Source organism: Copadichromis virginalis, linkage group LG18 (assembly GCF_057382275.1).
Source record: "Copadichromis virginalis isolate Kocher_CV1m ecotype Utaka linkage group LG18, C_Virginalis_male_GT1.1, whole genome shotgun sequence".
Classification (NCBI taxonomy): domain Eukaryota; kingdom Metazoa; phylum Chordata; class Actinopteri; order Cichliformes; family Cichlidae; genus Copadichromis; species Copadichromis virginalis.
The window spans coordinates 10181035-10196195 of NC_140635.1; the positions used below are offsets into that span (position 1 = coordinate 10181035).

Genomic DNA, 15161 nt, shown 5'->3' on the forward strand with positions numbered 1-15161 from the left:
AGCCATGAACTAGCTAACATTACAGCCAACGGCTAAAACACTAGCATTAAAGACCTACACAGAATATATGCCCATAGGCATACAAATAACATAATTTAAGTTTGATGAGTTTAACTGCAAAGCAGATAATGCTATTAAACATTGAAATAAAGTAGAAAAACTTACTTTTTGGCATACAAATTACTTTTTTTCATGTTAAATTGTCTGTGTTTGACAAAATGTGCTGATTTTTCACATGTGATAGCAGAACTGAGTTGGGCATGCACAGGATGAGTCACATCATTTGAAACTTAGCCCTGATTGGAGAAATTGGAAGCGTTACAACTGACCCACGTTACAACTATCCCCGGTCTCCCCTACACATGTTAATGTGATCTCTGGTCTCTCAGAGACACAGGTCTCCGAGTGTCCAGCATTCAGACAGCTACCCGAGGACACTCTTCGTGTGAGAGAAAATCTGCTCACACAGATATGTAGAGCCAAGTACTGTCAATAAGGCCTCTGCAATGTTCTGAAGACAGTTAAACTTGTCAGGTATGTCCAGCAGGTGAACATGCAAGCTCCATGAACACGCACAGCTGTGGATTCCAGCTGCTTCGATGTTGCATTAACTGGCATTAACTCAGCCAGTTAATGCGAGACAAATCTAGCTGCTCATTAAAGCTTTCTGGTTTGTTCAGAAAATAAAACATTGGTCCATACGCCTGAAAGTCCCAAAAACGCATTGTGTCTCGAGTCTACGGCTGTATCCATGTATTTCCGTGGTGCTGATGCTGTGCTGAGTGGAAAGCTCCTGAAGCTTTTGAAGTGTCGAAATGTGGAAAGCTAACAACATCACTCTCACCGGTAGGATAAGTTATTTTTAGCCAATTACAAGTTGAATCTGATAGTTGGGGTTGTTAGTTAAAATACCGTCATTAAGAAGCGGCACAACCAATGTGTCTATGCGAGCTACTTTGCAATGTGCACCGCTGGCGCAGCCATTTATTTTTTAATGCACCTTCTCAGATTAATTCACTGCGTGTGGTGCCCAGGGCTGGACTGGGACAAAAAAATCGGCCCGGGCATTTTGACTAGAGACCGGCCCACCAGGTATTATATATGGCTTTTCCTATAGGAAAAAGCCATATAACTGACTGTAAAAAGTCAGCACAACAAAAATAAACTCCACCTAAACTTGGTTTATATCTGACCCAGATAGACTGCAGGTAATAACTTCTTACCTGAAGTTCAGTTCACCTGACACTCGGACCGGCGGCCGCCTCGGGTCTCTCCTCCTGCCTCCCCTTTCCCTCATCCACCTGCCAGCCTCCACCACTTGCTAATGTTACTGAATCTGTGGAAGCTCCGCCATAGCCAATCCACCACCTTTCATTGTTTATACCGTTACAAAAAAAAAAAAGAATTAAAAAAAAGCATATGCCCGGTATGCCTGATGGCCAGTCCATCTATGGTCGTGCCATCAGTTAACCCTGAGCCCAGGGTTGCCGACCCCTGTTCTAGATATTTTAATAACAGAAGTACTTGGAGAAGAATTGTTCCAACATGTCTCCAAGCACAGTGTGGAAAATATGTTAAAGAAATCTTAAATAACAGTACAGGTCAGCTGAGAGTGAACTCTTTTTCTGACAGCTGAGGCTGTGACCCGCAGTATGGTGAACTTGAAGCAGTACTATTGGATCTTAGTTTAGCGTTTGGCAATATTTTTATGTAAGCATGGGCACGTTTTTTTTTTTATTTGTTTGTTTATCAAAGACAAAGCAAATGGAAGATGGTGAAGGACCTCAGCCATCCCAACAACAGACTGTTCTCTCTGTTGAGGTCAGGAAAGCGATTCCGCTCCCTGAAGACCAACACAGAGAGACTGAGGAGGAGCTTCTTCCCGCAGGCGATACGGTCTCTCAATCACACCACCACACAGTACTGACCCACACATATGGTTCTTACACACACACTGGACTTTCTGGACTTTGGTTTTGCACAACACTGGTCACTATATTCTTCATTTCCGGTTAATACTTGTACAGCTGCTGTTATTGTGTATATATTTATTTATATTTAGATTTCTTCATACATTCTTATATAGTTCTATATTGTGTATTGTGTATTTTGTTGTACAGTTATTTTATTTTCAACTTTAATTTATATATTTTATCTTATTCTTCCCAGTTAAATTTACCCTTCATTCTAATTTGTGTTGTACAGTTATTTCATTTTTAACCTTAATTTATATTTTATTCCTTCCTAGTTAAATTTACCCTTTTTAATTTTTCATATTTATTTCCTATCTTATTCATAGCCTTTCCTTTTTTGTTTTCTTTAGGTCACGAGCAGTTGTCCAAGCATTTCACTACATATCGTACTGTGTATGACTGTGTACGTGACAAATAAAATTTGAATTTGATTTGAATTTGAATTTGGTATTAACTAAGTGATATTCCACCAAAGATGTCCAAAATGCTTTTAATTGGTTAGATGTTTCTGTCAAATTATAATTGATTCAATTCTGTAAATTTCTAGTTTGTTATAAAAACTGTTTGAATTAATAATTAACTTACTGTCTGTGAAGGTTCTTAGTCATCCAGGTCATGATAGTATAAGGAGCTCGGAAAGAAAAGTGTCCTGACTTCTTTAAGTTGCTTGAAGATGTTTCACGTCTCATCCGAGAAGTTTCTTAAGTTCACACGAGCCAAGGTGTGAAAACGGATGTAGGTCACAATCAGGCAAGGTTTCGGGTAAGCTCATTGTAAAACCTAGCCTCACCTATCATGCGATTTCCTGAGCTGAAATGACCCATGTACACTGTACAGCATACACTACATTGTTAAGTTTGTCTGAGGAATGCCCAGACCTCTCCACCATTTGACCCTAGAACTCAAGAAGATGAACTGATGTCCAGACACTTTTCTTTCCAAGCTCCTTAGACAATTAGCTTACTGCTAAAAAAAATAATTGCTGATCAATTCCCAACAAGCTGATTCTGTTTTTCTGCGTTTTGAGTGAAAGATGTTCAGAATTGACTTTCTGGGATGTTTTTAAAGGGTGATTGATTGATTGATTGATTGATTGATTGATTGATTGATTGATTGATTGATTGATTGATTGATTTATCAAGACATTTTTTTTTCAATCAACTTGTGATCATAACAAAAACACATGCAACCAACAGAAACAATAAACATGGATGTACTTGATTATGATATTATTATAATTATTATTTGTCTTTATTTAGGGCCTGAACATGTGTTCGTGGAGCATGGAAAAGACTTACTTCTGGATATAAAAGGCTCTGTTGCACTCACCGAAGGGGCAGATTTTTTCTGGAGATTTAATATCATTCACATAGTAGCTAAAAGTAATTATCTTAATTCAGTAGTGTTTAGCACATATAAAGGCAGGGCTAAGATTTTTGTACAAAATAATTCTTTGCTGTTGAAGAATGTGCAACACAGTGACAGCGGAGATTATATTGCAATAGTAAGTGGGGAACAAAACCAGAGGGTAGCTGAATACAAGGTCATAGTCCAAGGTAGGTTTCTATTTTTATTATAACTGTTAAATACTCATGCAGCATAGACCAGCTGTAAATCTCTTTGTGCCTGTTGTTGCTCCTCAGATCCAGTTTCTCCAGTTAACCTGACAGTGGACTCTGTGGACAGCGGTTCAAACTCCTGTAACCTCACTGTGACCTGCAGCACAGTGGATTCTCACATCAGCAGCAGGTTTAGATGTGACACCCAAAACTGCTCTCATGTAGAAAATAGAAAAAAAGCCAAGCCCTGTTCTTCCACTCTCATTATTTATTTGCAGCAAGACTTCATCATCTGTAATCACAGCAACCAAGTGAGCTGGAAACACAAGACAGAAAAGATAACATCTTACTGCAAGACACTTTCAGGTAAGAATAAAAGACAATCTCACAAAGGGTAGCTGAATACAAGGTCATAGTCCAAGGTGCATGTTGAGTATTATATAAGCACAGAACCACAACAAGCAGTGCAAAATTAATCATATGAAATCATTTGTCTGCTTCTATTTATCTGAAATAGAATTTAATAGCAAACTGATGTTAAAGACCTGGGTAGATAATGTTGATAATTAATTACTGTTCATTCATAAATTTCTTCCCATTAGTAGTGCTGCTTTTTCAAATGGAATATACCCATTCATTTTTGGGAGAAGTATTTGCATAATATTTTTATCATGCATTGTATTTGATGTAGTGTTTTGTTTTATGTTCTCCACCACAGATATACCACCAAATTTGTCAGTAGCTTCCTAGTGATAAAAAAAAGAAAGAAACTGAGAGACTAAACCCACATTAGCAGCACTTTTGAATGTGACACTGAAACTCAGACCTGCTGAGAATCAGCCAAGAAAGTCACAGCCTTTGGTACTTGATTTCAATTTATAGGTTGGAATTAAACTTAAAGAGTGGGAGCAATTCTTTTTTTAAAATAAAAATTTAGTGTTTCCAATTAAATATGTTCACAAACTTAGAAAAATACAAATAAGTACATGTGGAACATTGGCTCATAAAAATAATAACATAAATCTTGAACCTTTTTGTTAGGCTTACAAGTAGTTTGTTGTTATGTTTGACATGACAAAAAGCAGAAAGTGTTAGGTTTTGTATTGTTGATTGTCATTTATGCTTAGAAATATTTAACCATATATGCTTAGAAGTATATAATCATTTGTAGATTGAAAGAATGTCTCATCCTAGGAGGTCTGTAACAACTCTGTGTAGCATGAAGAGGGGAGTGCGTTCACTCCTCCACAGAGTGTCCTGGCATAGATCACATACCCCCTAGGAGAGGTTTTATCTTTTCTTATTGATATATGGTATAGCAAACACACGTATATCTGTTTGAGTGTAAGAGCCTTTTGTTTAGATGGACCCGTTAGACTCCTGGCACCAGCGGGTCACATCTTGACCTCACACAAATCACACACACACACACACACACACACACACACACACACACACACACACACACACACACACACACACACACACGCAGTATTCTTTGTTCACATGTATACCTATGTAAGATGTTATATGTTAATGACCCTATGCATATTCATGTAACCACAATAAAAGGAGTGCTGTGGGGAACCTGGCTGAGAGTCTGACGGAGGTCAAGTGGTGGAACGACACTTGACTCCAGGCAGGTCTCCCTCATGCATGAGTAACATGAAGAACTTTGCCTACCCATGTCTTGCTTTGCTGTGTAATTATATTGTCTTCAACGTTCCAGCGGATAGGTTCAAGCTACAAACCTATCAGAAAGAGTGAAAAATAATTGATTAAATATTGAAAACTTAAAACGTGGTATTGCATAAGGTCTTTCTTTGGAGCCTTTTATGCATGTACTTGCATGTATTTTGAATTAGAGTTCACTAAGTTACAAAGTAAAAAAAAATTGCTATTAAATCTATTTAAATTCAAATTTAGACCTTAGTAGTTTTCTTTTGACCATCTTGTGCTTAATGTCACATTCTGGATCTGAGTTTGTGGTGAAGTCATGGTTTTCTGTGTTGCAGGTTCAGAGACTCCCTCTGATGGCATCTCCATCTGTCTGCTGAAGGCAGTCCTGCTCTCCATCAGTCTGATCATCATGGTGTTGGCTGTAATCAGTGTCTACCTCATAGCAAAGCATAAGAAGAAAAGATAAAAATGGACCAGACTACAAACGTACATAAATACTTCACAAGAAAATTTCACAGGGCATGTATTAATAATTTTTTAAAAATCTTTTCACTTTGGAAAAATAATGCTTTACTCAATGTTGATTTTTTTTTTTGAGGATTTGTTCTTTAAAAAAAACATCAGCAAAAACTGTATTTATGGGTCCGATTTTGCCTAACTGTGTGTGTTTCCAGAACACGACCAGAAGAGGGCAGTGGGTTACTGTTGTGTAACGTGGAGTAAGGAGAGATGCACCGTGCCATCACAGCTGATACCCAGCCTTCAGTTCAGTTCAATTTTATTTATATAGCGCCAAGCCCACCAAAACAACTCCCTGATAACGACTGTGTGATGACTATTCTTCCCGCCCCATGAAGGACACCTGGATTGGCTGGAGGACTGTTTACTTAGCCTGATAGGCCGAAGGACACTGTCTCAGCTAAACTATGGACACGCACACACACACACTTACACTGATAAGCACTCACTCATCCCCCTCCCTTTCCAACGCCTTCGATGCTTGTGCCCTACCGGGGATGATAGCAGTCAACTGGACCAGCACAGATGCTGCAGGACCGGATGCGCTGTCTACGCCGGCTCTCTCTTACCCTTTACCCGCCCCTGTTGCTTGTCTCGTGTTTCTATGGTGTATTGATAGTCATGTGCTTTTGTGCTGAGGTGTTTTTTCTTTTATCAAACTGTTCTCCCACTAGGAGCTCAGTCTGAGTGGAGTTTTTTTTTTCTCCTCCTCTTACCTCATGTAGTGTATTTTCGTTGTTTTTTTCCTATCAGCCTACCTTCTGACATGCCTGCCCAATGTGATGTTTGTGTAAAGTTGGTCAGAAGGTTCCTTTGTGAGTGCGCATGCGCCATTAGCGTGCTGCCTGCTGTAACCCCTAATTTCCCTCGGGATGAATAAAGTATTCTGATTCTGATTCTGATTCTGAAATCACAACAGCAGTCGCCTCAAGGCGCTTCATATTGTAAGGTACACCCAACAATAATACATACAGAAAACCCCCCAACAATTATGACCCCCTACGAGCAAGCACTTTGGCAACAGAGGGAAGGAAAAACTCCCTTTTAACAGGATGAAACCTCCAGCAGAACCAGGCTCAGGGAGGGGCAGCCATCTGCCACGACCGTTTGGGGTGAGAGAAGGAAGACAGGATGCTGTGGAAGAGAGCCATATGAGGCTTATGTGTTGAAATGGTCACAATGCTAGAAAGACCTTTTCCCATTCTGATAGTAAGTAGATCATCTATAAGGTTTAAGATCAAAGATTGAAGTTTGATCTAAATGTTAACAGAGAGATGCAGTCTGAGTAGTGAAAATGCAAATTCTAATGTTTGTGTGTGTAAACGCGAATCCATCATCGACCTGTTTATTCATGTCGGAGTTTAAGAGGATAAGAACTATGTCACCAACCCATCATTATACTTTTGAACAAGAAAAATAGAGTTAAATGTTGTAAAGGTTAAACACAGAATTATTATTCATATGTGATTTTGCTGATAGTTAATTATGTGCAATACTGGTCAGAACATAATCTGTAAATTTAAAGATGTTTGAGGCTAAAATGATGAATAAGGAAAAGTAAGAAAAGAGAATAATGATTTTAGAGACAGGCCTAACTCAGGCCTAGCTGTAGAAACAGCCTTGAGAGATATGAGTGTGAGTGTGTGAATGAGAGCATGCTAAGAACACTGAATGTCTGACTTTTAAAGTGTATGATTTAGTGAAAAGGGGGATTGCATTGAATATATTGTATTTAATGAATATGAATGACAAACGCAAAAGTTTTAAAGAAACAACTATCTGTATTAAAAGGAATTATGTGAAGTGAATGTGCTAATGAAATCTCAACTGAATGAAGTCATGAAATGAAATGGCCTTCGCCTTAGTTAAAGTGGGTGAAAGGTCATAAATGGAAAGAATATTGAGGTCTGGCTGAAGATCAGTGAAACTTGTGTAAACATCTGATTGGTTGGCTAGATATTAGAGAGAGATAGGTGGGGCGACTGGGCACTTGATAAAGCATAAATTGCCTGGAGGTCTACTGGGTCAGTCTGCAGCAGTTCAACCCTTTGAACTGCTCATCTCGCAGTTCAAAGGGATTCCAGAAGTTCACCGCTGAAAATTCTAGCAGAGTCCCCAGGGGGAGATTGGCCAGTGGACTGAAATTGCAGACTTGGATTTGGCTCTATTTCTGCTCATCATCATCATCATCATTATTCACATGTTGAATTATAATTCTGAGAAGGTTTGGACTTCCATTATTTACCAGGTGGATCGCAGAGTCTCAAGACCAGGGTTTGCCCTGTGAATTATAACTTTGAGAAATCCTGCTTTCCTAAACATTTCCATTAACACAGAGCACTGAGGTGGAACACATCTATGGTGCTGGAACTGTCTCACCACCAACCTCTCTCACCCCAAAGATAAGAAAAAATCAACATTAGCTTAGAGTGGGTTAATTAAATGAGTAGAATTGATGTGATTTGATTATACTTCTCTTATTTATTTTGGCTTTTGCTTAGCTCCTGCCAAGCTGCTGTAATAAAATCTGCAATTCAAGTCTAAAATGTGGATATTCTGTTTTTAACCCCTTGTGAAACAATAAAGGCGTATATATGAGTATTAATCAATATTAGTCCAAATAGCATTCAGGACCTTTAGAGGCAAGTGCTGCAGAACAAATAAACGTTAATGGGTAAAGCAGCCTTTATGTTTATGTTTTTCTTATCAAGTTGAAATCAGGGTAATTTATGCCGGAGGGACAGCTTCCTAAGTAAATAAGTGAGACCCCCCACATCTAGCTCATCTAAGGGAACACCTTGGTATTCCCAGGGCTACTAGACAGAGGGAATCTCTCTACTGCAACTAATGATTATTTTCATTTTCAACTAATCTGCCTGATTTTTCTTTAATTAGTCAATGATTATTTTAATAATTATTATCTCTGCTTCCTGTGGGCAAACCTCCTGTTCTAGGCTAAAGTACCTCACCTGCTCAAGTCTTCCCACCTGTGAATCACCCTGTTGTCTCATCCCACAGCAAGTTAAAATTATGACCCAGGAAACATGAATTTGAAAATAATCAAATGTAATTTTAACATTACCATCAGGCTAAAAAATGAAATTAATCAAAATATTAGGTAATATAAATTAAAATGCTAGTAGTATTTAAACAAAAAAAAAATGTGAAAATAGGAAACTAAAAATGTGAGTGAATGTGTGTGTGAATGGGTGGATGACTGGATATGTAAAGCGCTTTGGGGTCCTTAGGGACTAGTAAAGCGCTATATAAATACAGACCATTTACCATTTAAAAATGGCTAAAATAAATAAAAATAAAGTGCTTAATGCCAATTAAACTGACGTCACAGCTCAAGGGTGTCGGTGCATTTTAGTTCTCGTGCACTGGAGTAATGCTCCGCTTTGCACAGTCTGCTTTTAATTTTGTGCGTTTTCTGTGAAATGCTTTTACATATTTTAAATTCCCCGCCTCCATTTTTTTTCCCTCCTCCTGTTTTGCCGTTTGACTACGTTCTTCCTCGAGTGCAGTTTTGGCAGACGTTATTAGGCGGTACTGCTGCCCCCATAGCTTCCTGTAATGTATTGCAGTTAGAAAAGCGCATTTATTACGTGGTTTTACAATATGACGCATCTTTATAGTTGATGTCATTCATTATGGAGACGAATCTTTGCAGCCCTGCTCTCTTCCCCTGGGCCTGAGCATCCCCAGAACACGTGGCACAGGAGTTGCACACAGGGCTTTCTAGTCAGATGATTGAACTACTCAGTTGGCTCCCTAGGTGTGGAGGAGTAGGAGCTATACACTGAGTACCTCCCAAACTATCAAACCCCTCACCCAGTCTCTAAGGAAGAAGCCAACCACCTCTGCTTCCTCAGCGGGATCCTCCTAGTAATCCTTCCACCGCTCAATGTTGGCAGCACACCATCCACACTATGCACCACCAAAGTACCACTTTCCCCTCTGGCAGTTTCCAGAATCACTTTGACGCTGATGAAAATCCTTTTTTTTCCATTTCCTCGCCAACTCAACTACAACATCAGGTGTTTAAAATAGTAATTCTGGGTAGTCTACAGGTCAATAGTACATCTGCTGCAAAATATTAAGTACTCAGTACAGTTTTTTCTTTAACCTATTCTCAAGTTTATACAGTTCATACACTAAATTCTTCGATAGTATAGGATACACTTTACTACTACACTTCTGTAACGGTGGACCCAAGAAATACCAGCCGGAGCGACTTTTGACAGTGCAGAACTTTTTATTAAGCTCGGGTTGTAGTGGACACATATACTCCGCGCTCTCTTTCTCTGCTGTCACGTTCCGTCTCCGTCTGTCACTGCCAACACATAAAGAGACACAATCACTGTCAGATCCCAGCACACCTGTTCACCCCGCCCCTGCGCCGCCCCGGGAGCTCACTGCGTCACGCCTCCTCTGCAGCTGGCCAAGGACCACACCCACGCCACAACTTCTTTTTAAATGTTTTTTTAAGACAATCTGTTTGAATTCTTATTCAAAGTAAGACCAAGACATTAAAACTGACAACAGAAGATATCACTTCTGCATGAACTTTTCCTGCTCTTTTGTGTGTTAGCGAGGCGAGACTCAGCTTTTCCTGTGAAAAACATGCCCTTTTAGATGCATATTGAAGTACTAGTACTTTTTTGTGCACTTACATTTAAAACTGTTTCCTTAACAATTATTTCAGTTCTTTCCAACAATTATTAACTGGTGCCAAAGGGCTCTGAGAGGAAATTATAGAGGAGATGTTTTTGTGTTTGTTTTTGCACTGACAGTCTGTGACAAGGAAACAAAGTTGTGAAAAGAGGTGGGCTTTGTGGGTTCCATCATTGCTGTAAACAGAAGTAACACACTGATGGCTTTGATGGTGTTGCATTAAGCTTAAGACTATACAATGTTTTTCTTGGTGGTACTGGCGCTGCTGTTCTGCACTGAGGCACAAGGTATGAAAAGATATCTGCCTGATCATTTACACACAAAGCAATGAGACATGTTTTGTTGCTGGTGTGTTATTTCCTGTTACGTTTTGTTTTATTGTGATCAGCAAACTGAACACCAGGAACAACAGTGGCAAACAGGAAAAGAGCAAACCTTTTATTTTATAGTAGTTGTTATTTTTTGATTAGTAATGAATATGTGTCATCTGTAATCGTGTACCATTCTATTAGAGCAGTATGGAAGAAGGGGTTAGTAGCACGAGTGGCTTTGTTTAATATTAAAGTCTTAAAGTACATCGTGATTGCATTCGATGTGCTTCTTTCGGAGTCTGAAGACGGTTTGTCAAAGTAGTTAATGGAAGTAAAGGTTCTTACCTGTTACTGCCAACAATAATGCCAAAGTAGTGTGCTATGAAGCAAGATTAATAGGTCAGTGAGGTGACCCAGAATTTTCAGTTTGAAAAGGTGGTTGTATTTGTTCCTGGATATGTTCACTATGGTCACCTGCTCTCGAGCTCCTTATGTTCCAAGTTTTAGTTTGAAATCCTGGTGAAATGCCGTGTTTTCACTCATTCTAAAAATGTAATTTTCCGTATTCTCCTGGTGTGACGCAATATAGATTACAGATTCTCTACTGGAGTATGTTTTATTCATGAAACCTCGAGAAACGTATCCTGTTAACGCCACAAAAACAAGCCCTACTATAGTTACCATAGCACAAACAAAAATAATTTATATTAATTTGGTCATAATGAAAATATACTGTATGCCTCTGTCATTTTACACTGTTGGAGCTGGAACCAATATAGCACAGATTATACAAAAGTGATTTAAACACCTCTCATTAGGCTATTGGACAGCTCAATGGATCAAAGTTTCAGAACTCATTGAAGATAAATGGTGCGGTAGAATATATAATATTACTAATAATAACTAATGAATTCTCAAGACTCTCAAATCACAAAGCAGCACTTTTAACAGACAATGTAGAAAAAGATCTTTATATTCTGAGACATCTCATTAAAAATTTTGTGTATTCTCAATTCATTGTGCATGTATTATTTCAAGCCTTTGTTTTCATTTTCATTATTGTATCTGATAAAAGTAAGGAATCACAGGTGAACATGACATGATTCTGACAACACATTTTTGTTTTTCTGTTCTTTTAGGCCTCCAAAACGTGTTTCTCCTTCATGGAAGTGATTTACACCTAGATGTAAAGAAATCTGTTGTACTTGACAAAAAGACTGACTTTTTCTGGAAGTATAATATTACTAATTATGTTGGCAAAATTAGTTATAATAAAGAAGCAATATTGTTTGACAGTTATGAAGGAAGAGCTGAGGTCTTTGGACGAAATTTCTCTTTGGTATTAAAGAATGTAAAACACAGCGACTGTGGAGATTATGCTGCAGTTGTGGTTGGAGGACAAGAGCAAAGTATAGCTGAATACAAGGTCATAGTCCAAGGTACGTTTCTCTTGCCAGTACAGTTTTTAAATGTTGATACATCAGAAACATCCATTCACAGTTTTTTTTATTCCCCAGATCCAGTATCTCGTCCTGAGCTGACAGTGGACCATCTTTCCAGCAGTTCAGACTCCTGTAACCTCACTGTGACCTGCAGCACAGTGGAGTTTAACATCAGCAGCATTTTTAGATGTGATGCCCAAAACTGCCTGCAAGTGGAAGAAAAGAGCTTAAACGTCTCAAAATATTTTTATTCTCTGATTGTTTACTTGCAGCAAGATACCATCTTTTGTAATCATAGCAACAAAGTGAGCTGGAAAGCGAACAAGAAGGTGATCAAGCCGTACTGTGAAAGAAAATCAGGTAAGACCATCAGTAAATTGTCCCCACCCGCAGATATGTCACCAAATGTGTTGGACTAACAACTTACTTTTGATGAACAAAAAGATATTTCTTCTGGTGAGATTATTATCAAGTCAAAACAAAAATGTAACATCTCACAATAATTGTTATTGGTCTGAGTAACTTATCTGTTTTCAAATCTGCTATTGCACAAGCTCAGTCACTGAAACTTTGCTATACATTTCCTGTATTTGGAAATAAAAAGTTTGGTCAGTTACAAAGTTCACAAACTGCTATTCACATTTTTTAGAGAAATTAGTGGTTTAGAACTTGGGCTCTGTTGTTGTTCAACGTTTGGATTAGCTGTTTGGATATGCTGTTTTCATTTTGTGAGAAATCTGTCTGTTTTCCTGTGTTGCAGGTTCAGATGGGATCTCCGTCTGTGTGGTGAAGACAGTCGTGTTCTCTGTCGGTCTGATTATCATGGTGATTGCTGTCATCAGTGTGCATCTCATGGAGAAGAAAAAGAAGCAAAAATAAACCTTTCTAATGTATATAAAGCTCAGTCTTATGTAGAAAACTTCTGTGCTTGTTTGTTTTTTCACTTGTAGCAGCTTTGGTTAAAAAATAAATCCCTGTTTCTTTATCTTATACAATGGAAACACAAAATTGTGCATAAGAAATGCAACAATGCACTCAAGCCAACATCATACGGTACATCTAAAGACAAGAAAACAGTCATGATTATTTATTAGTTAAACCCATCATGAAAATGTTTGAGGATTTGCTCCTGAGGCAAATGTGTTTCTTAAACCTCACCAGAAGAGGGCAGTGTGTTACTTTTGAGCTGGTCTGCCCACCTGTCCAACACGATTACCAAGTGATTGAATTCCTCTGTGCAATTTCACAATGCAAGAAATGAAGGCCATCACCTCCCCGTGCAAAGACCAAAACATTAACATATTACCAGCTGACGAAGGGAGGTGCACTGTTGTATTCAGCTCAGCTGATTATCTTCCCACGATTACTACACTCCTCAGTGACAATACCTATGAGACCCCACAAGCATTAACTTGCATAAGAAAGCCAATGACTGCTCTAAGTATAACCATCTGTACCCAGGGGATGCTATAGCCTGTGTATACGGACTTATAAAGATCCAGAAAGAAGGAGTCCTACTCAGACTCATCATTAGCAGTATAAACTCAGCCACCAACAACATTTCCTAGCACCGCGCCACTATCGGAGCTAGAATGTTTTCCCTCCAATCAGATTTGCTGTTAGAACTCTGCCTTTACACCACTTATTTTAAATACAACAAGGGTTTTCACTGACAAAAGTGCCACTCATTGTAAGTAGCCTTGACACGGAGGAAGTGAAAGTAAATCTTTGGGCTCTTTCACAGTGACAGCACCTAGCCACCGGTACAGATGTGGAGGAAACCTGGGTTAAAACCAAAACCCAAGAAGTAGAAGCCTTCGCTGTTCACATCAACTCAGTGGATAGAAACATGAAATTCACCAGGGAAAATAGAAGGGACAACTGTTTGCCTTTTGATCAGTATGTTAAATGAGTAGTAAAAGAGACTGTTCTAATGTCTGAACTTTGTGTGTCTGTGTGTACATGATCAGGAAAGGACTGAGGCAGCAAACTGAACCACAACCTCTTTGGGGTATACTGTAGTTCTTAACAGCCACAAACTAAACCTTGCGTGAAATGTGATAAATGTGATATATGCATTTAATATTTACTTTCTGAACTATAGTAATAATCTTTTATTCATCTCCTTCAGTTGTAAGGAGTTAACATGTAGATGTAACAACCAATGTTATGATATACTGCATATACTGTTTCATACAGCATGCAGGGTGTGTTGCATTTACGTTTTACAATCTGTCTTTAAAGGAAGTTCAGTCAAGCAGAGACTTCCTGTCTGCATAAAGTTGGGTTCAAATACACCTACACATCTCTCTGTTTGACGTTTCACTTTGTGCTTGCTGTTGTGCCTGTGTGTAGAGTGCAGTACAAATACTTGTTACTCCCGTAACAGTCATTATTGCACATGATTCTGCTTGAAGTCACTACCATGATTTTACAACAATATATCTGTGATAATTTATTGGGTCAAGGTTGCCCTCTCTCACAACGAGTCGATAAATACCAGCCGCAGTGCTAACTTTGTCAATTAATCAGAGAGTGCCAGAGGAGGGTTGCTGAGTAGAGTGCTTTTTGTTCTTGAGGAGGCGGAGGAAACAGACATAAAGAGAGTGAACGAAACTTAGTAGAAGGAATCAGCAACAGATACTGTGTTTGCAGAAAACAACGGTTCCATTTTTAGATCTGATTCTTGAAAATCAAAAAGCCAATCAGGTAAAAAGACTTGAAATGTTTATGAAAATATGAAGTTCTAACTTCACAACAGACAATGACAGAAATCCTTTAAATAAGATGAGTTTTTCTTGACTTTTTTTTTGGTACAAGTATATTCTTGTACAAGAGAAATAAAGAGAAACTCAGACTTCATGAAACAACTGACATCAGTATTGTAATATATCTCAGTTTGGCTGGTAAAAGGCCAAACATGTAATTCCAATATATTTGACAATAAAAACATTATCTTTAAATGATGAACATGGTATTTTTCACCACTAATCAGTTTCA

General features: G+C 38.6%; 2 protein-coding genes across 2 annotated transcripts; both read left to right on the top strand.

Annotated features, from left to right (window-relative positions):
- Positions 1 to 3162: 3162 nt before the first annotated feature.
- Positions 3163 to 5787, top strand: LOC146687290 (uncharacterized). Its single transcript, XM_085439640.1, has 3 exons — positions 3163 to 3529; positions 3617 to 3898; positions 5548 to 5787. The coding sequence occupies exons 1-3, from the start codon at positions 3181 to 3183 to the stop codon at positions 5676 to 5678; spliced, it is 762 nt and encodes a 253-aa protein (XP_085295766.1). The 5' UTR covers positions 3163 to 3180; the 3' UTR covers positions 5679 to 5787.
- A 4823-nt stretch (positions 5788 to 10610) lies between these two features.
- LOC146687291 (CD48 antigen-like) lies at positions 10611 to 13122 on the top strand. Its single transcript, XM_085439637.1, has 4 exons — positions 10611 to 10695; positions 11859 to 12158; positions 12237 to 12521; positions 12922 to 13122. Exons 1-4 carry the CDS (start codon positions 10647 to 10649, stop codon positions 13038 to 13040), a joined length of 753 nt encoding a protein of 250 aa, XP_085295763.1. The 5' UTR covers positions 10611 to 10646; the 3' UTR covers positions 13041 to 13122.
- The last annotated feature ends 2039 nt before the right edge of the window (positions 13123 to 15161 follow it).